Source organism: Erithacus rubecula (genome assembly GCF_903797595.1).
Source record: "Erithacus rubecula genome assembly, chromosome: 13".
Taxonomy (NCBI): Eukaryota; Metazoa; Chordata; class Aves; order Passeriformes; family Muscicapidae; genus Erithacus; species Erithacus rubecula.
In genome coordinates this window covers 18337541-18358932 of record NC_136665.1, presented here as the reverse complement: position 1 = coordinate 18358932, position 21392 = coordinate 18337541, and the positions used below count along the sequence as shown (strand labels likewise).

Below are 21392 nucleotides of genomic sequence, written 5' to 3'. Positions count from 1 at the left end.
AAAAATTTGGAATACACAGAAATATTGCATATAGAATCGTGGAATGGGTTGGGTTGGAAGGGGCTTTAAACATCCAGTTCCATGGGCAGGGACACCTTCCACCACCCCAGGGTGCTCCAAGCCCAATGTCCAGCCTGACTTTGGGCACTGCCAGGGATCCAGGGGCAGCCACCCTGTGCCACTGTATTTCTTCCTCATTCCTAATCTAACCTGATCCTCTTTAACTTTAAATCCATCAGATATAAACATTGAAGCTCCCCTGTGAGTGGCTCCATCAGGAGATGAGATGAGCCCCATGTGCAGGAAGGGAAAACAAACATCATCCCTGGGATCTGCTGGAGCCAGAGCTCCGTGTGATGTTCAAAAAGAAGAGTTTGCAAAGTTTGTGCAGAAGCCACCAGGCTGTGGGGAAGAGGTGAGAGCTCATTAAAATTGTCACACATACTTTTTAAGTAAAGAACTTGAGAAATCAAGCAGGGATGATAGGTACAGCTTTTAATTAACCAGGCCAAACAAACCATCTCCGAACGTGTTGTCTCATGTGAACAAAAGATTGTTGATGGCTATTTGCTTTCATCCTAAGAGCATGAAAGAATAATATGTATTTAACAAGGCTGATGGAAGAAATAAAACCTGAGAAAAGAAAGAGGTGTCAAGTCATTAGATTTAAAAGTGCAGCAGGGGTAGCTTTGTGCACTGCTGCATTGTTCTGCCAGTCTGTTTTGGGGAGAGGGGGGATGTTAATTCATGGATATGAAATGCACAGATTCAAACAGCAAAGGGATTTGAAATCCCCATCAAAAGCTTGAGCTGTACTGGTGTAAAACTGGGTGAATTCTGCAGGTTTCAGCACTGCCAGAAGGGCAGCTCTCCCTTCAAGGGTGTAATTCTTTCCCAAATAAAGTAACCCTGATACTCTGTAAAGAGTAAAAACAAATCTGTAAAGATTCCCTCTCCTTGTTTCCTGTCTGCCTCTAACACCTGACACCTCCCAGAGTCACTGAAGCCTCATCGTGGCACTGTGCTGATAAAAAGGGAGGAATCTGGATCTGATGAAATCAGAGGCAAAGTAATTTTTATTATCTGAGAAATCCGATTTGAAACCATGTCTGCTCAGCCTCCCTTCGCTGCTCAGGAGCAAACCCCCTCTTTATTTCCAGGCTGTGCACAGATATATTGTTTATAAATTTCTCCAGACATGCTGCCAGACACTGAGACAATATCTGACTCCTCTAATTTTACCAAGATTGAGGAGCAGGAGGGACTGCATTAAAAACTACAAAGGGAAGTGAGTGAGGGGCAGAAAGATGAGCCCAACTCTCAAGTGACTGGGAATTAGCAGTGATTTATGCAGATGGAAATGTGAGTAAAGTTTGGCTGAGTGAATGACTTGTCCCTGCTGCTGACAGCCCTGGTATTTTTGAAAAGGTCCCACTGAATCCCATCTGAGATCTGACTGTCTGTATCATATGTTAATGATCTTTGTACCTGTTTATTCTATTCTGAGCATAATTTGTATGCTAATGGTGTTGCCATTTAATAAACTGTGCTTAAAAGATTTTCCTTATCTGCATGCTGATATGAATGAGCTTCAGGGTTGACTGACAATTAACTGGAAATCAAATAAATGCCATTATAATATTTTAACTATTTGGATCAAAACAAAATTACACAATCCAGCCGAATAGTCTTATTAAAATATTGCAGGAAAGAATATTATTAGAAATTGTTAAACGTGACACTAGAACTCTTCCATCCCATTTCTTAAAATTCTCCCCTCTTCCTAAAAATAGAATTATTTTTGCATCAAATCCCTGAAACTGTGACCACAAATATTTATTTATGTAAATATATACAGCATCCAAATGGAGCTATATTCCATCCTAGAGATTCCAGAGAAAACACAGGATTTTCAGGAGCTACCACTATATTCAACCCAAAATAGCAAATTTTTTTTTTTTTTTCCCTGTCTGTAACACACTCAAGGATTAAATGTGAGGCAGATGTTCCTCTGTGATGGCCAAAGAAAAAAGTGACAAAAACACCCTGTGCCCAAATGTCTTGTAGAGAGACATCCCAGAACTGGCAGCCAGGGAATACTGGGCAACAGCACCTCTGTGTGCAAGGGAAAGAAAAGCAGAAAAGGAACAGAACTGCCAAATAAAACAGCTGCCAATTTCTGTATCCTCCAAATTCTGCTGCTTTTATGAAATCTTTGTAACTCCACTACATCAGACAAAATCTCCTCCAGCACAGGATGGGATGTCCACACTGCCACTATTCTAATCCCAGCATTAATCATCATTTTTATGATCCAGACACTATCAGGAGCTCTGACTCAGCCCTTCACACAACTAAATTCACTCCAGATGTTAAACTAAGCCCTTAATATGGGATTTCAGTAGAATTTAAGCAGTGCAGAAGGTCCTGAATTGCCCTCTGTGTGGGAGTTTCATTCACTTGCAGGAAGCTGCTTCCCTCCCTGCTTGTCAGAACACATTTCAGAGGCACAAGAGCAATAAAACCTTAAAGAATTCTGTCCAGACAACAAGCAGCTGACACCAGCATGGCCTTGGTTGGATTTCAGAAACTCTGGAATAGAATCAGAGACCAAAAAAACCCCCAAAATAGAATCAGACAAAGCCTCTTGGTTGGGCTCTTATGTCACACCTTCTTTGAGAACTCTGAGGATCAGAATCTTTGATTTGCTGCCTGTGCAGCAAATTTGGAGCAGGTTTTCCAAATTTGCTGCAGGTTTTCCAAATTTAGAGCAGGTTTTCCAAATCTTAGGTAGGTTTTCCAAAATTGGGCCAAGACTTCCATATGTGGGCCATGTTTTCCAAATTTGGTGCAGGTTTTCCAAATTTGAGGCAGGATTTCCAAATTTGGTGCAAGATTTCCAAATATGGGGCAGGTTTTCCAAATTTGGGCCAAGATTTCCATATTTGGGCCATGTTTTATAAATTTGGTGCAGGTTTTCCAAATATGGGGCAGATTTTCCAAATCTGATGCATGCTTTTCAAGCTTGGGGTGTATTTTCCAAATTTTGTGCACATTTTCCAAATTTGGACCATATTTTCCTAATCTGGTGCAGGTTTTCCAAATTTAAGGCATGTTTTATAAATTTGGTGCAGGTTTTCCAAATTTGGTGCATGCTTTTCAAATCTGATGCATGTTTTCCAAATCTGGGACATATTTTCCAAATCTGGGACATGTTTTCCAAACCTGGTGCAGTTTTTCCACCCCACACTGGCATTTTTGATGCTGCAGCAACACCCCCAGCAGCAATGATGTGCATGGCAGCACCACTTGGGCCAGAAGAGAAGCACAGATTGTTGAATCTTCTATTTATTTTTTATTTTTTTTCCCCCTACAAACTCCTAATTAGTAACCTTGATTCCCAGCCTGCTCAGTGGAAAAATTCCAATGAGATTATCTGTTTTTGGATGGAGCCCTGCACATCCACCAGGAAATGTGCTTGGAGCAGGGACAGGAGCTGGAAGGGGGCACAGCACTGACACTCACTGGGGTTTGGATTTTTTGCAATTCCTCCTGTCAGGGAGGAGTGACAGATTTTCTAGACCATCTCAGCATGCAGGACAGCCCCTTGGAAATGCTCCCCTTAACAAGGCTGCTGTGATTGGAGTGGGAACAACTTCAAATTGGTGTCCTGGAGAGGGGAGCTGTAATAAATCCTTCTTTTTTTCACGTGAGAACATCTGCTTCATTTACTTCCTCCATGTTCAAATGATCTGGTGTGCTAAGCCCTGGCACTGAGCACTCAGCAGCACAGGGTGAAATTAGGTTTATTGGCTTGTGAAACTCTCCAAGGAGAGGGAAAATAAAGGAAAAGCCCATTTTTTTTTTTCCTGTCTTCCCCTGCACCAACATCCTGTGGCTGCTGCCTGGGTCAGGTAGCAATGGGGGTCCCCTCCTGCCTCCTCCTTACTCTGCAGTGCCTTGACTTCAAATGGAAACAAAACAGAGAGACAAGAAAGGGAGAAAACAAAGGAAAATATGATAAAGAAGGAAAAAGAAGGTATTTCTTTTTTCTTCCCATTGTCTGTGCTGGCTTTTCCTTCTCCTTATCTCCCTCCTCATCATTCAGACAAGTTTTCAATTCTCCTGCCTTCACCCTCAGAGTGGGGAACAAGAACAAAATAACCAGAAAAATGGAGAAGGAGGAAAGACTGAAGGTACATCTGGGGAGTTTGGGGTGTTTTTTGACAGCCCTTTGATTGTAAAAATTCTCTAAAGCCAATGTCACATTTTGGTGATTCCTGTGGGTGCTGCTGTGATTTTTCTCCCAGATTCTGTGGCTGTGTTCAGCACTGGAAAATGCCTACAACCAACACCAAAACCAGAGAAACCCCAAAACCAGGCAAACTTCTCTGCTGAAAGCAAATAAATCCTCAGTAAACACCAAAACCAGAGAAATCCCAAAACCAGGCAAACTTCTCTGCTGAGAGCAAATAAATCCTCAGTAAACACACTGGAGCTGCCTCTCCCAGTTCTCTGCAATTCTCTTTTCTCTCTGAAACCAGGATCTCTGTGGTGCCAGCACTGGATATTTTTAGCTAGAAAATGATTCCTGCAGCTCTCAGCATTCCCTGAGGAAAGGTGTGATGGTGGGGTTTGTCTGGTTAGCACCAAATGTGCTGTGCCACTGGGGCTCCAGAGATAAAAAACACTCCCAAACAGCAACCCCAGGTCTTGTAGGAGTTTGCATGTCCTAAAGAGTAACTCCAGCCCAAACACTGAAAGCAGGAGGTAAATCTGTGCTTCTGATTCCTGTCAATCTGCTTGCAAGCAAGGAATGGAGCTGAAGTGATTAATCAAATTTAGCAGAGGTGGGATCAATCCCATTGGTTCTCCAGGCAAAAGTGGGATTTCATCAACAGATAAGCTTAATTTGTATTCGTGTTGACTTTCAGCAGTGGTGTCTGAGATAGCTGGAATTGCTCTGATTGCTGATGCCCACACTTCAAGTGCTCTATTTAAATACTCAAATAGGAAATGAACTTCTTTACAAGCACACAGACACTGATAAGATAGAAGGGTTAAGGCATCTCATCAAAGTTATGCAAAGCTCCTCGTGGTAGAGAAGCAAGGAGGATAAAAACAGACACACACTTAATCCAGGCTTCAAAAACCAGCCTTAAAAAATAAAATAATGGCAAAATTAATATCCCAGTGCTATTCACCCAACTGAATTGCTGTGGAAAGTTGGGGATACAATAATAAGTGCTGGAATGTCATAAGAAAAATAGATTTTATATGGAACTTGGTACCTGCATGCAAATATCTGGGGTGTTTTATGTGCAAGCAGTGGGTGAGGAAAGCAGGCTGGTTTGTGGCACTAAGCAGCCTGACAAGCAAAACTCCTCCTTGCCTGTGCTACTCATCTGCTTTGACTTCAAGGCAGCTGAGGGGTTTTTTCAGACACTGTGGATGGATTTCATTCCCTCAGCTTTACTCATCTAAGTTTGGTGTCTCATTTGAGAGGGAGGCACCTGCCAAGAACAAGTAAATAACTCCCTTAGGCTGCATATTGACTTCAGCTAAAGAATAGTCAAGTGCCATCAATCTCCTCCTTTGTTAGCAGCCTAGTGCAAATTTTGGAATTTTCTATCCATTTGGTCTTGATTCCTCCCCAAGCAGGTTTTTTTATTTATTTTTACTGATAATGGATATTGTGAAGCTAAACCAACAGCGCTGACATTCTGGTAATTGAAATGTTTCCCTGAAGTTTGCTGAACTGTCCTGACACATCTCTGCTCAAATTGCTTGGAGCTGAAATGCATTGTTTCACAGACAATGCATTTTGTGTGCTGTATTTGGTCAGGGGATTGAGGGAGGACTTCTCCTGTTTACCAAATAATCACAGGAGAAGCTGAGCTGGGAGGGATCAAGAGAATCAGAGTTCAGCCCAAAAAATCCCACCCTGAGCATCCCTGTGTCCAAATTCGCCTTGGGAATGTTCTCATTCCCTGGAGAACCTGGACAGTGCCCAGAACCCTCTGGGGGAAGAACCTTTCCCAAAAATCCACCCCAAACCTGCCCTGGATCAGCCCCAGCTGTTCCTGTCCCTGTCAGAGGCAACAGAAATTGGAGCTGCCAACTTCTGAACTCCCTGTTTGTCTAATTCCATCCACAGACACAAAACAATCCTTTCCCCAAACAACAACAAAAAAAATCGTTTAAATGTGCTACAATGCTCGTGGTTTTGGAATCTGGCTGTGAGCAGTGGAGGAGCAGAAGGAAAGCACAGGCAGGGGGTGGCTCAGAGTGCTCAGAGGGTGGTGGGGGAACAGATCCCAGTGAAACCTGCTGGGTCCTGGATGTTCCCCTGAGCTCCAAGAACTTCCCAGATAATTCCCCCACCCAGCCACAACATCTGCTCCATTCTCTCTCCCCACTGTTGATGAAATACAGCTTCCCACCTCACTGTTTTCTCATATTTCCTCTGAGCAATGGCAATAAGCTGAGTTTGAGCCACCAAAACCAGGTGTGCCCCAGGCCACAGCATTCACCAGCTTTATTTATGGCAGAGGATCCACTCCCATCCTTCACAGGTCTGGGACTGAACTGTTTCCTACAAACCAACAAGTATTAAACATATTTTATGATCTCTAAATGTACTTCTTGCCCAGGCCCCCAAAACCAATCTAAATTATGAATATTTGCTTATTACTGATTATTAATGCATGGAAAGTGCTGTATGTGACTAATGCATTCTTCCAGCCTGCCTCATTTCTCAGTTTTCCCTCAGCTCTCCTCATTGAAATTCCCAGTGAAGTCAATCCCATATGTTTCCTTGCATTCTCTGCAGTGCTGGGGGATCCTCAGCCCAGGCTGGGGGAATAGCACCTCTCTCTGGCAAAGCAAAACAAGGCCCAATTCCCTCTCATTCAAAGGCTTCCATCAAAAGGGATTTTTGCAAAATAAGTTCTTAACCAGGGTCCTGAATCTGAATTCACCAAAGGAACAAAGACAGGCGTTTGTGATGAGATCGGTGTCTAGACTTGAAAATTTGTTTTATTTAATGTATGAATTGCTCCTTTCTTCTCTTTTGTTTCCTCAGTTGGAAGTGAGATGAAGAAAACTCCTGTTGCATGCACTGAGGATGTGACACACATGAAAAGAGCTGAAATCTGTGTCAGACTCCACGGGGAGGGAGTTTGGGGAGTGGAGCTTGGGGTTTGTTGTGGTTCTCTGCTACGCTGAGCTCAAACCCACAGCAAACACCCAGAAAAGTTCTTTATTCCACAGAGGACAAACAGCTGCTGCTTGGAGAAGTGGAACTGCTCCCCAAACTCCACTGCTCCAGATTCTGACTCAGAGAAGAAGGAAAAATTGCCCAAGCTGAAGCTGAACTGGTGGATACCAGGTGAGGAGGGAGCAGGAAATCCAGCAGGATGAGCCAGCTGGGGGATTTCCTCTGGAATTCTCTCTCTCAGGTGCCAGCAGCATGGAGCATGGATAAATCCCATTACTCAGGCCTGAGCCCTGCCAATAAGGGTGGAATGGAGTGATTTCTGAAAATCTGGAAGGGAAACACTCAATGGAGAGGGCTGGGAGCAATAAACAGTACTGGTAGGTTCAGGCTTTATTTCACCATCTAATGTAAAAAAAAAAAAAAAAAAAATTATTTTGGCATTTTCTGGAGGATTTACATGTGTGCTACAAGTGCAATAAAGTATTTTAAAGAAATAAGAGCAGGAAAACTGCTGAAGAGTTGAGCAATGGGGGGTTTGAGCCACAGAAAGGATGGGAAAGAGAATTGGGGCTGGAGAAAACTGCCCTGAAAAGGGGACTGGGGGCTGAGGACCCTCCTTGCTGAACCCTGGCAAGAGATGCAAAAAACTACTCTTTAAAAATTCCAAAATATTTTTCAGATAGCAGAGACCCAAATACTACAGCTTTGTAAATTTTAAAATGACCCCAAGAACTCAGAGAAAGTCTAATTATTGAATTGTGCATCTATTAATATGGAAAAAAATAATAATTAGTGTTCGTATTTAGCACACTTCTCTTTACACACCTACAGACTGAATTTAATATGAGGGAAAATTCTCTTGTGATGTCAAAAGTTCACCTGATCAGGGAGATTGGTTACCACATATTCAGGATATCAGGAATAAACTATTATCAGGAGTGAAAGGAAAAAGGTGTAAAAGAAGGAATATTCTTCCCCCTTTGAGCAGAATAGGTCTGGCTTCACTATTTCTTTAGCAAAAGATTAAATTGATCTAAATAATTTAAAAGCAGCTGTATGATCTGACTTATTTAGGAATGAGCCCACCACAGTTCAGCTGCCAGAACTTGACAGGATTGGTATTTCCTTTTTTAAGCAACTATAATCCTACCAAATATTTTAGAAAAGGCCAATAAAAGAGCCCATAAAGGTTATAATTGCAGCATGATAAAATGGGAGCAGAAATAAGGCTTTGTCAGGGTTTAATCATATCTGTGGAGAAAGGCAGACCATGTTCCTTCTCTTTTTATGTTTAATTCCAGCACTTTAATTAGCCATGTACTTTACAGCCACACAAACCCTCATTTCATTTTGTTTTCTGTCATGGAGATCTCTGGACTAACACTGGACTGATGATTTATTTCCCATCCTTTTAAACCACAGCATTAGCCAGTTTGTCATTTAATAATCAAACAGCCTCATAAATTCCACTTTGCACCAGTGGCCACACTGGCAATAATGTGCATGCAGATTTTAAACTCTCCTTTGTAAATCCTGCTCCTGTTATTTGCTCCTGCCTTCTGGGATACTCAGAAATTACAGTGTGCTCAGAATTACTGTTAGTAAATTCATACAGAAGCACAAGTAAATACTGTAGGGAGTGTGTAAATATTTCTTTTATCAGTAAATCAGGTGGGGAGTATCAGAGTAGTGCAACCTCAATATCCAGGCTTAGTTCAGCCTCTGGAATAGGCAATACAATTAAAATACAATCAGAAGATAAATAAATGTTTGATTAAACATTGGTTAGAAAAGTATTTTTCATTGTGAGCAGTTAAAATGAAAATAAAACTGCCATTTCTGAAAGGAGGAAAAGTTATTGGGAAGTTCTCTCTGGCCATGGGATGGATCACTCACCCAAATTTCTCTGTTCCACTGCCAGCACCTGTGTAAAATTCTCAGATTTTCACCTTCTTTCAGAAATCCTCCAGTGATTTATCTCTGTTGTGCATCCCTGCAGCATGGCACAGGGAAACAGCTCTGTGTGCCACAGTTTGGGATAATGTTCTGGAGAATTATCATCATTTAAATCTGATGTGACCCAGAGTAACTTCCTTGAGCAAGTGGTCCTGTGTGAAAATCTGGTGCTCACTTGCCAGAGCTTTATGAATTACTGATTTTAGATTTCAAAGGCTGACAACAGAATGTGACAAAAGAGGGTTGCTGTTATATTTGTGAACTGAAAGATGCTGAGAAAGACTCTCAGACATTCTCAGCATTTCTGAAGACACTGCTGCCCATTTCATCCATCTGTCTCCATTTCTGTATGGAAATATCCTCAGGGCTGTTTGTTGCATACAATATCCCTCATTTCTCTCAGTAAGACTTCAATATTCCACCACTGAATTGCCATTAGTGTGGGATTTTAGAATGATGGAAAAACCTGGGCTGGAAGGGACCCAGAAGGATCATGGAGTCCAACTCCAAGGGGATTGTCCACCCCAAAAATCCCACCCTGTGCACACTGGTGAAAGCCAGGATTTTATCAGACTGCACAAAGGAAAATAGGAGAGAAAGAATTAATAACAAATGATTAGCACCTGCAGGGTGTCTGAGAGATGTGACAAAGGGTGTCACCTTCCTTGCAGCAACGAAATCAAGTTTACCCTCAGTTCCACGATCTAGTCTATAAAAATGTAGTTGCTCCTTTTTGCTTTTGCTTCTTGTCTCTCTGAAGAAGCCATGTTGCTGCATTTTCTGCATCCTGCCTCAATAGACACATTTGGAGGTTCCACTGAGATTTGCACTTTAGTGAAATCAAACTCCGCCAAGATCTGCTTGAGCCAGCTCAGAATCGCCTTTGGGCAGCCTGAGAAAATCCAAGCTGCTCCTTTCACCAGTATCCACCCCACCCTGTGCCTGAGGGCATTGAAATGCCATAATGGAGATGGTTCCTGGCAGCTCAGAAATGAGGAACTCATCTTCACCAAACCCTGCCTTGAGCTGGTGTCACTGCTGGCCAGTGAAACGGGAGCAGCAGGCCAGGGAGGCTGATGCTGCTGGGGGTTATTTTACACCCTGCACAGCAATTTTGCCTCAGCCTGGGGGCACATCCTGCCTCCCTGGGCCTCCAGGGCTTTCTCCCCGTGGGGCTGGTTCCCCCAGCTCTGTTCTGGCTGGGAATTAAGTGATGATGAATGTGTGGATGGATCCACTCCTTGCCCACCCTGCTCTGCACCCCCAGAGCTCCACAGCCCCTCTGAACACAAAGAGGCCTCTGGCATTCCATCACTGAGCTGCCAGGAGCAATCCTGAGCCAGCTGTGCTTCAATGAGCTTTAAATGATGTTAAAACAGAGGAAATTCAGCTGCCCCACTGCTGGTTGCTGCCTGTACCTTTTGTCCTGGTGCAAAACCTCTGAGCCCTTTCTCCAGGAAACAACAGCTCTGGGAGAAGCACTGGGTTTGCAAGAAATTGTAACTTCCCCTCCAACTTGAACAACAGACAGCTTCTTCACAGGATTCCTGGAAAAGTCAGGGGCTGCAGCTGAAAAGAGAGAAGGAAAAAGAGACGTTACTAAATGAACTTGCCAAATTCTTCTCTTTGAGTTCAGGCAGAGACTCCGATAATTGTTTTGCTTTTTAGATTTCTGCCAAAGTAAATCCAAATCCAACATTAAAACTGTTTCTAAGCACCAAAGAATTCTAATTCTGTTTCTAAAGCTAGAACTGTCTAGCTTCTGTTTCTCTCTGCCTAGAACTGTGTGCCCTGACAAATTTTCCTGAAGAAATCTGGAGACTGGGAGAACTGGTCTATCCCTGCTGGAAGACAAGATTCCTGAGCAGGATAAATTTCACACTCCAGCCACATATATTCCCCTGCAGGGAGTATTCTGTCACAAGCACAGTTCTTCTCTGCCTTTCTTTCATAGATCTACCCTGTTTTCTGAAAATAATTTATTTTTCCAGCAGCTTATGTGAAAATTCACCCTTGAAGAAGGAGAAAACGCAAGACATTGGGTGCTCCTGAAGTCTGTGTTTTACTGGTTTCACTGATATTTGGCTGTTGAGCAAACTTTACATTTTAAAGTCTAGAACAGAATACTTTTATAATATAAGAGCAAATTCCATTCATGTTCATCTCTGGTTATCATTAATGAGATTCTTATTCCATGCTATTTGTTTATGTCCATATTTGCCATATGCTCTTTGTTTATATCTCAAACTCTTTCCCCTGCTTTCTGAAATAACTTTAAAAACCTGCAGAATAATTATTAATAACTCAAATTGAGCAAGAAACAGCATTCATTAAACAGGTGTATATGTGATAATAAAAAAAGATCACACTTGAATTAGATTCTTTCCCCAAACAAGCCATGAAATTAAACTAAAAAAGCCACATTTCCATGTGGATGAAAAGCAAAGAAATATCAGGTCTGAACTGCCAGGTTTCATCTTCTCTTTTCTTAAATTCAATTTTTTTTTCCATGAGTGTTCTTTTTACTGGTACCTGCACATTTTAGTGACATTTACTCACCGATCACCCTCAGCTCAGCATTGGCATAAATGGTGTCATATTTATTTTCTGCCACGCACTGATAGAGGCCTGAGTCTGACAGATTCAGCATGGGGATGAGGAGAGTCCCATTTTCTATTTGAATTCTTTCCTGATAAGAGAAAAACAAGGAAAAATATTGTCAGAGCCAATGAGTGAACAAATAAAAGGGGTTTTTTTTCGTATCAAACTGATGGACCTGATCAGGATTCAGAAGCAGAAATGTTGTTTTCTTGGGGAAGAAATGGGGATGGACACATCAGAAATGGGATGTGCATCTCCCTGTCTGGTGGTGATGTTATTTCTGAGCCCTTCCAGCTTTTCAGGAAATCCAGACATGTTGCAGTAGTGGCTTTGGGCAAGTTTGTCCAGGTTTTCCACTGGGAGCCTTGAGCATCTTCCACCTGCATCCTGACAGGCAGCCCCTCATCCCTGGCTGCTGCAACATCACTCCATCATCCCATCAGATAAATCTGGTGCTGATAACCCCAGCTGATCAGAAAAGCTCCACAGGAGACAGAGGTGCTCCAATAACAGGAACAGTTCAAACATCATCACACCCTGAGTCCCAGAAAAATGAGGAAAAGCTCCATTGAAAGCCAACACTTAAATTCCATTTGGAAAACCCCAGGCAGCTGCTCAGAGCACAGGCAGAGAGTTCTCCTCCAAGCCTGGATTTCTAAACACACCAACTTTCTTCAGCAATTCTGCTGAAATAGAGGAAGCTGCACAGTGGGTATATTTGGACCAGAGCTTGGAATTTGGTGTATTAAAAGAAGTTTTGCTTGCTCTGCTTTGGAAAGCAGAAAAAAAAGCCTGTTTCATGCTGCAATCATAACTTAAAGCTAAATATCTTGTGATTTTACAATTACTACCCTCTGGAGACAATAATAGCTGCACTGCAAAGTGAAGCACTGAGGAGGAGAAAAAAACACATTCCCCCAAACAGATGAGTTTGGAAGATACCCACGGGGAATATAAATCCCATCACCAAGTGCAAGCTTGAACAACAGATATCACTGGGAGGATGCTGCTGCTCGTTCAGCCTGGCTCTCCTGGCCCTGGAGCAGCAGTGGAAGAGTTTGGAGTGCACAGCCAGGGGATGCACTCCAGGGTTTGATGAACTGCCACAAGCATCTCAAATGTGTTTGTGGAGTGCTAAACATTTGTCAGAGAATCTTAGAATGGGTTGGGTTGGAGGGATTTTAAAGCTCATCTCCTTCCATCCATGTCATGGGAGGGACATCTCCCACTGTCCCAGGGTGTTCCAGCCTGGCCTGGGACATTCCAGGGATCCAGGGGCAGCCAGAGCTGCACTGGGCATCTGTGCCAGGGCTGCCCACCCTGACAGGGAACAATTCCTGCCCAAAATCCCATCTAACCCAACTCTCTGTCAGTTTGAAGCCATTCCCTGTGTCCTGTCCCTCCATCAATTCTCTCTCTCCATCTTTCCTGTGTCCCTTCCAAGGTCACACTGAGCTCACCCCAAAGCTTCTCCTGCCCAGGTGAACAATCCCAGCTGTGCCAGCCTTTCCTCCCAGCAGAGCTGCTCCATCCTCTGCTCATCCTGGAGCCTCCTCTGGGCTCTGCAGCAGCTCCAGCTCCTCCTGTGCAGGGGCAGCTCTGCAGGTGGCTCTCACCTGAGAGGGGCACAATCCCCCCTTTCCTGCTGGGACCAGCCCCGGGCTCAGGGGGCTCTGGGGTCAGCACACACATCCTGGGTGTCTTTTCCAACAGCCCAGCTTTTCCTTGGAGGTCTCCCAAGCACGAATTGACCCAGCCCAAGCTTGTTTAGCTTGGAAATGTGATGAGAGCACAGCCTGGGGCTGCAAGGCTGCTGTGTGGCAAACTAATTAACAACATTACATTACTTAGCCACTGATAATTTATTTTTTTTTTTCGAGGCTCTCACTACAGATATCTTTTGCATACTTAGTTTTACCTCCAGGCTGTTTGCTATCCTCCCAATGCATTCTATTTTTACAAACATCCTTTGAATACAAAACCCCTCTCTGAAGCAAGGCTCGTGTTCCCTCCTTATCCCAAATCCCCCACTGTTCTCTGCCAGCCCTTTTGAGCTGTGCAGACAAAGGGAAGAATAAAGCACACGGTGTACAGGAGCAGGGAGAGTGCTGGGATGGCCAGCCAGGTGGGCAGCACAGAGCTTTGACAAAGAGGAGACAATCAGAATCAGCCCCAGGGTGAAAAGCATCTGGATGTTTTTCTTCCTGGGAGAACTCCAACATGCAGGGCGCTGCGACAAACTGAATATTTTATTACATCTCCCTTGTACTTTCCCCTCCAGAGTGTCCATTCTGTCCATTGAGCAATAACATCCAGCACTTTGTTGCCTGAAGAATTGCATTTACAGCACACTCTAAGTACTGTGAAAATGCTGCTTGAAAATGTGTCTGTCAAGTGTTTCATTCCTCTTTATTGAAACAGTGCAATCCAAGAGTGACAGACTCTAAATATTGCTGCTTTCCAAGAGACAGAAACAAGATGATCTTGCTCAGAAAAAAGGTGACAATGACCACAATGAGCAGGTTCAGAAAAATTGCAGTCCAGGTAAATTCTGGCTATTTTCCTCAGATGGAGGTTGGGTCTGTTTAGGACTGATCCAGCAGAAAATTATATGGAAGATTGGAGCCCACTCCAACTACTTTAAATAAGTACAGCTAAATCAAATAAATGCTGGTTCTGCAGCCCAGCAGGTGCTAATTTAGCCCATATGTTTTTCAAATTCTCCTGTATGTGCTCTTGCTAGGCAGGAATTAATCACAGTATAATTTTTTTTTTCCATCCAAGTGAAAATGCCTCACAGATGAGCTTCCATGTGCCCCAGAGATACTGGATGGATGCTCCATTAAAAAAAAAAACAAAACAAAACAAAACAAAAAACCACAGAAAACTTGGATTTAGCAAGCCACTTCCTTTCCACTTGGTCCTTTCAAGTGACACTTTGCACTCATCCAGCTCCTCCTTTTACCTTTACATGCCTTTCTTTGGATTGTCCTTCTACAAAACCCAGAAAATGGTACCCTGAAAATTAGCTGATTTTCAGAGCTGACTGATTAATTAAGGTAAAGGATTAATTCATCAGCAGAGCAGCCACTCTGCACAGAGACCCACCCAGCTGCTGATTTGAAACAGAAACAGAAGGAAAATGCAATTCAATGCTGAGAATTTTCCAATTCCAGCTCTGGACTCCTCTTCCAGGCCTATGGCATCCTACCAGTTCCCCAAACTGCAGATTATGTCTACAAATGTATTTAGTGTTTCTTTCACCAATTATAATTCATATTTTAAGCCCTGCTATACCTACAACCATATCTTGTAACAATTAGATAATCCACCTGAAGAAATTGGTGGTTTTCTCTCTCTCTAAACTCCAATTTCATACATTTCCATTAATGATGAAATCCAAGAACTGAGGCTCTGTGTTGCAGAGCTCATGCTATTATAATTATTTTTATATATTAATCTGTACCTATTTTTTTGAAACTTAATTAATATATTGTGAAGTTAATATAAAGACTAAATAATGAAAAAAAAATTAAAAAAACAACAAAAAGATGAGGAAGGAATCAAAGGAGACAGGAATCTTACCTCTGATATGAGGGGCTGGCCATTTTTTAACCAGCTGTAGGAAGGGCTTGGTTTTCCTCTTGCCTTACATTCCCAAAATAAACTGTCATAGAGAGACAGAAAGGCATTTTGGATTTTTTTATCCCATTCAGGGGGTGCTGAAAAGAATATGCAAAACATTTTAAGCAGGAGAAAAGTGATTTTGCTTAAGGTATGCTGCCACTAATTAATGATCTGAGCAGGGCTAATTAATATCTGTCCAACACATTTTTTATTGTATAATTAAATACTGTAAGTGAATTCTGTACAACAATTCCCTGGCATGGAACTTTGGGACAAATCAAATGGTTCATGGGTAGGGAGTCTGGTTGAGATTTAATCCATTTTTGTGGCCAAAATGTGCAGAAATGATGATTTCAGATGCCTGAAATTCAGAAAAGCAGCAGGACACTCAATTTCTGCAAAGCCTTCCTCTAAAGAAAAAGCAGAGTCCAGGAATGAATCCCTAATTTTTGGAGACAACCTTCCTCCAAAAGAAAATCCCCAGAGAAGAGAAAAGGAGCAAGAAGAAATCAATTACAGAGATAATTCACCAGCATGCTCCTAATATGACAAAAAAATCCTCATGCCAAGGCTGTTTGTACATTGCACTATGAACAGCTCTTAATTAATGTACAAAGCACAGTTAATAAGCACATTGTTTTAGATTGAATTAACTGATCATAATTTTATAATTGCCTGTGCTGTTATCAATCACAGCCAGGTAATCTACTGAACTTCATTTTAATGGAACTGCTTGATTGGCATGGTGGAAAAAAAAAAAAATAGTGAGCAATGAGAGCAAAAACTACCCCCTGAAAGCAAGGAAATAATGAAATATTTAAACCAGCAGCAGACTGTTCTATTCCTGGCATATATCTTGATATTAGCCATGGCTGCAGGAGCCTGGTAGCTTATCAGCAAAGCCTGCATCTCTTCATTAGAAGAGATTTACTTAAAAAAAAAGGAAAATACTTGCCAGAGTCTTCTCAACAGATGTTAACTGGAGGCTCAGTCTCGCTTGCTGTGATTTTTTTTTTTTTCTCCTCACTGTTATGTTTCTTTTTTTTTCTTTTTTTTTTTTTTTTTTTTGCTTTCTCCTTTGAAAGATTTATGAGGCAAAGAAAAGATCTCTCCTCTTATTGCTGTCAAAAAGTGTTGCTTTCCCTGGGTGTTAACAATTCCACTAAAGAGCCATAATTCACCCTGGCTATGGGGACCATCCTGAGCCTGGGGCTGCAGGGAAGGGATGAGGAGAGGGAGAATTCCCAGATTATTCTCCACTTTTAGCCAAGCTGGAAGGAGAGGCAGGAATGGGATGAGCTCCTTCTGCTTTATCCTCATCTTTTTATTGGAACAGAGGAAATCAGCTTCACTGATGTAAATATCTTTATTTGCTGTAGAGCCCCGGCTGAACTTTCTACCTCCAGGAAGGGGCTGAGAGATTCCATCTTCCCAATACAGCTGAACATCATCCTGCTCTCCATTAAAAATCAATATTCAATTCATCTGCTTACCATAGACAAACAAGTGACCTCTTGCAATGTTAATTCCTCGAGTGTTCCCTGCCATGCACTCGTAGGAACCTTCATCTTCCTGCTCAACATTGGGGATTTCAAGAACTCCTCTGCTCCTGTTGGGTTGGATTTTCTTTGGCAAGGAGGTTCCATCAGATCTCTTCCAGCTAATGCTTGGGACAGGACTAAAGAATTGTATTTATTGGAGAAAAAGAGACAGCATTGGTTACAGTAGAGGAAAAAGAATGGAAAATCCTTTCTTGAGAGTAGCATTATTTTTTAAAAAGAAATAATTTCTAAGCATGACATACAGAGGTTCATATAAGACTGAGATTTTATAGCATGTCCAATTTATTTAGGAGCACAGGTGCAATGTGGGATGAAATCCTCAGTCAATTCTATGATTTTTCCCTTAGGTTAATTTGCCTTTTTCTTCCTTGGGGCTCAAACTTGATTTTAAACTCTGTGACACTGAAGCAATGACTTTGCAAGTCCAAATAAACACCACAGAGGTGCTGAATTATTGACTGGTTCTCCCAGCAAACAAATTTCCTGTTGCACTAAAGGTATTTTCATACCCCAAAATAGGAAATATTGGCCAAGATTTCAAAAGATCTAAAAATACCAATAAATCTAAATATAAAAAATGGGAGTCAAGGTACAAGAGAGCAGACAGAGAATTGAGTAAGGAAAGAACAAAACATTGAGGCTGGAAGGAGATAGGGACAACAAAAGGAATATTTCTTTTTTCATGTTTTTGAAGCTTTCTATCATTTTCATTTATATTTGGATCAATTTATCCCTTACAACACAAAACAGTGAAGTGTGGAGGCAGCTATAAATACATCTTGGATTTCTGGTAATATCACAAACCATAGAAGCTTCACTTTCATGATCTATTATGTCACCAAAACACTTTGAAATATTAATAGTCATCGATTTCACAGTTGTTTGTTGTTTCTCTAAACTGAAGTAAGTTGCTTTTTCTAACAAATTCAGTTTGGAGCTTTTCACAGAGGTTTTTGCAAAGTGCTGAGAAGTAACATCCACAGCAACTGAAAACAGAACTTTCATGGAAATTGCAAGTCCTTGTTTCCAGTCTCCAAGGAAGGATTTATTCCTTTTTAGCAGAGACTGTAACTTCTCACACCTTAAATTATTTAAGTTCAAGTCCTTGTTTATTGAACAAAGAAATCAAGTCACAAACACAGAATGGATTAATTTCTTAATAATTCAGGAAGCTTGGGCCTGATTTCTGCATTTTGAATCCATGTGTCTGTGATGTTCACAGCTCCCCTCTTAGCTAGAAAAACCAGGATTTGGGAGAAATGTGAGTTCTCTGAACAATTTCCTACAAATGGGAGTGGCTGGGGCATGTCAGATACTGTTAACCAGTGAAAGGGCTGCAAAGCAAAACTGAGATTTTATTCTATTTTTCCCACTTTGACTTCCCTGGGCAGCCCTTCCCAACGTTTCTCCTCCTTTTCAATGAACCAATTTTTTCTTAAAATCCAACCCAAACCCCTCCTGGTGCAGCTTGAGGCATTTTTCCTGTCAGAAGAGCCCATTCCCACCTGGCTCAAGCTCCCTTCAGGTGTTTGGAGGCAGAATTCTTTCCTCCAGACTAATCCTGCACTCCAGCATTCCTGCAGGATTTCTCCACAGGAGGTTTGTTTCAGCTATTTATTCAGTTATTTATTGAGTGTTTATTCAGTTGTTTATTCAGTTCTTTATTCAGTTGTTTATTCAGGTTTTTTTTTAAGCAGTATTTCCAGCTGTTTAAAAGGAGCACAGCTCTAGTGCAGCCTGAGTCTGGCTCTCTGCTGTGCTCCAGGCAGGAAAACAGCCAGGGGAACTTCCCAGCCTGGTTTGGGATTGATCCACAGGAAACAGAGCAAGGCTGCCTCTTCAAATCCCAAATCCTCCTGCATATTCAACACTGGGTGAGCAGCAACTGTGCAACAGCAGCCTGCAGAATGCCAGCAGCATTTCACTGCTTGCTTTAAATCTCTTCTGGATTTAATTTTTCTTTTTTTTTTAATAGCAAAGGGATTGAAGGGAACTAATGGCCATATGGGAGAAGGAAGCAATAATTAGATGCATTCTGCCACCTGAAAGAGCTTCATCTCCATGTTTCCTATGCTCTCAGACATTTGTTTTCTCTCAGTGTTGGCTGTTCATGGACAAGGGAATTCTGTGCTGACACCAAGGCCAGAGGCAGAGCTCGGTGGGAAAAATCCCCTCCTGTCAGCTGGGCCAAAGTTTGAGCAGAAAACTCATAAACTTCTCCCCTTTCTCCTTCTCCACTTGTAATCACGTCCTTGGGGAAGTTTCAAGGCAAGATCAGCTCATTTTTGGGCAAACATGGGGGTGCTTGAAACTCACTCCTGATGTCAGCTGAGCAGGAGGACAGAGAAACCTCAGAGTTCAGCAGCTTTGCTGTGGTTAAAGGCAATAAAGAGTTAACAGCCCTTTGTTCTCCTGCCAGGGAGCCTGGGTTAAATCAGGAAACAAATTCCTGTGTCAGGACAGCAGCTCCACCTGAGCTGCAGGGAAAGGAGCAGAATCTGGGAGGACCCATAACTCAGCCAAGGGATGGACCTTCCTAGAGAATATCTGCTTTTCTTCATTGATATCTCATTGCTATAGAATTCCCAGCATCTTTAGTCACTGTGTTTTGCAGAAAACAGGTGTTTTTTGGCTGGTTTCACGTTTTTCTGCTGATAGCATCCATTTTATAACCAAATCTCTTACTCAGGCCATGTGAAATCTTTCAATGTTAAAAAAAAAAAAAAATAAAACCAGTGATTAAATTGGGTTTTGGAACAAATCATCTATTTAGAAGTTGATGCTTTAAGGAGTGAAACTTTCCTTTAGATATAGGTAATTCTGCATAAAAGCCAGTCCAATAAAGGCAGCCTTGTGAATTTTTGTGGGATTGTTTTGTATGTTCATATTCCTTGGAATATGCCTGTCCATGTAGGGTGGCCCTGCCTCTCAAGGGTCTTCTGCCATTCAATCCCTTCCAATAACCAGATTAAAAACAATAACTGCTTGGGCCTAAAAAGTTTTGGAACACATAAAGAAACAATGAGTGCACTTGCCAAATTTATTACACTTCATGGACAAAGTCTGGCTTTCTCCTGAGCAAATAAGAAAACAGCGCATAAATATGAGAGTGTCTTAGTACATAAATCTGTAGTTTATTTGAAACCTTCAGAGCATCCAGGAGCACTAATTTAATTTATATTCCACCATACAGGCAGCAGAATCACAAAACCATAAGTTACTAACTGGGAAAGAAAAGGAGATGGGAAATATTTTGTGGTGGGTGACAAGTTCTTGTCACAGCGAGCGCAGAATTAATTTGTCTGCAGAATTAGAAGCCACACCACGAGGGAGGCTTCACCTTTTTCAGCAAAGATGATGCATTGGGACCTTGCCTCATCTTTTGTCCTGTGCATCTGGGGGCCCTTCCAAGGGGAATCCAATCTGCATGTGGGATAATGAACCCCTGGCTCGTTAGACAAATGAGCCCGAGCTGCATCACTGCTGACACCTGGGACAATCAGGGGCAGCACCATCATTCAAACATTTAATTTGGGATCCTGCTGATGGATTACCTGAAAGCAGAGTTTTTCTGCAGGGTGTTGGGTCTCACTCTGCTGGAGGCACAACCTGGACTGAGGGAGAGGAGATGTGCTCATCCCTGAAAGGATAAATCCTTGTCTTGGTCAGGGGTGGGGCTGGAAACTTCACCTGTGCTGCCAAAAGTCATCCCCACATCTGTAACTGACCCTTTAAAACCTCCAACATAAACAATTTGAGAATGTACCAGAGGTGGAGCCTGGGATTTTTATGTAAATGTAGTAAAAATGGTTATTTTGGAGCTGTGGGATTAGCTACTTATTCCAAGAGCTGCTAGAAAAAAACCTTCTGTGAATATATTTAGAGAAATAGGTGGGATCTTCCCATGAAAAATGAATATTCTGGGGTGAAAGAAATCCTGTTTTATGTTATTCACATATGCTTTTTACAACCTCAGCTGGCAACAGCCCATCTGCAGGGATTGTGAACTGATTATTTCCCTTTCTTTGAGAAGAGAATGAAGAAAAATATAAACCACAGACAGAGTTTAATAAATATGTGCAGCAGACATGGAAACTACTTTGCTTGTTTTCATTTCAGGGATTATTCTTATTTGTACAACAGGGAAAAAAAAAAAAAAAAGTTATTTTGAGAGAAATCTACAGAAAGCTGCACAGTGTAACTCAACTGAACGTAATTCTTTCCATGGTGCTCAATCCCCTGAAAGACAGGGAACAATAATTTGGATATATGGCATGATTAATAGAGCTTGATCCAAACCAGGACTTTTAATCCTGGCATAATATTAAATACTGTCATCATAATGAATATTGGTGCAGAACACAAAGTCTCATCTCTTCTATTAAACTGCCACAGCCTGCAGGATTTGAAATAGTGGAGCCACTATT

At 42.0% G+C, this 21392-nt stretch overlaps 1 protein-coding gene across 2 annotated transcripts in view; it reads right to left on the bottom strand.

Moving 5' to 3' along the window:
• Window positions 1-21392, bottom strand: part of CNTN6 (contactin 6) — a 118336-nt gene that overhangs the window by 22159 nt on the left and 74785 nt on the right. For both annotated transcript variants that reach the window (XM_079317346.1, XM_079317345.1), the window contains exons 8-11: window positions 16897-17081; window positions 15362-15498; window positions 11735-11864; window positions 10594-10744 (exon numbers count right to left, since the gene is read on the bottom strand). In XM_079317346.1, the coding sequence (XP_079173472.1) occupies window positions 10594-10744; window positions 11735-11864; window positions 15362-15498; window positions 16897-17081 (603 nt within the window). The remainder of the gene's footprint in view (window positions 1-10593; window positions 10745-11734; window positions 11865-15361; window positions 15499-16896; window positions 17082-21392) is intronic.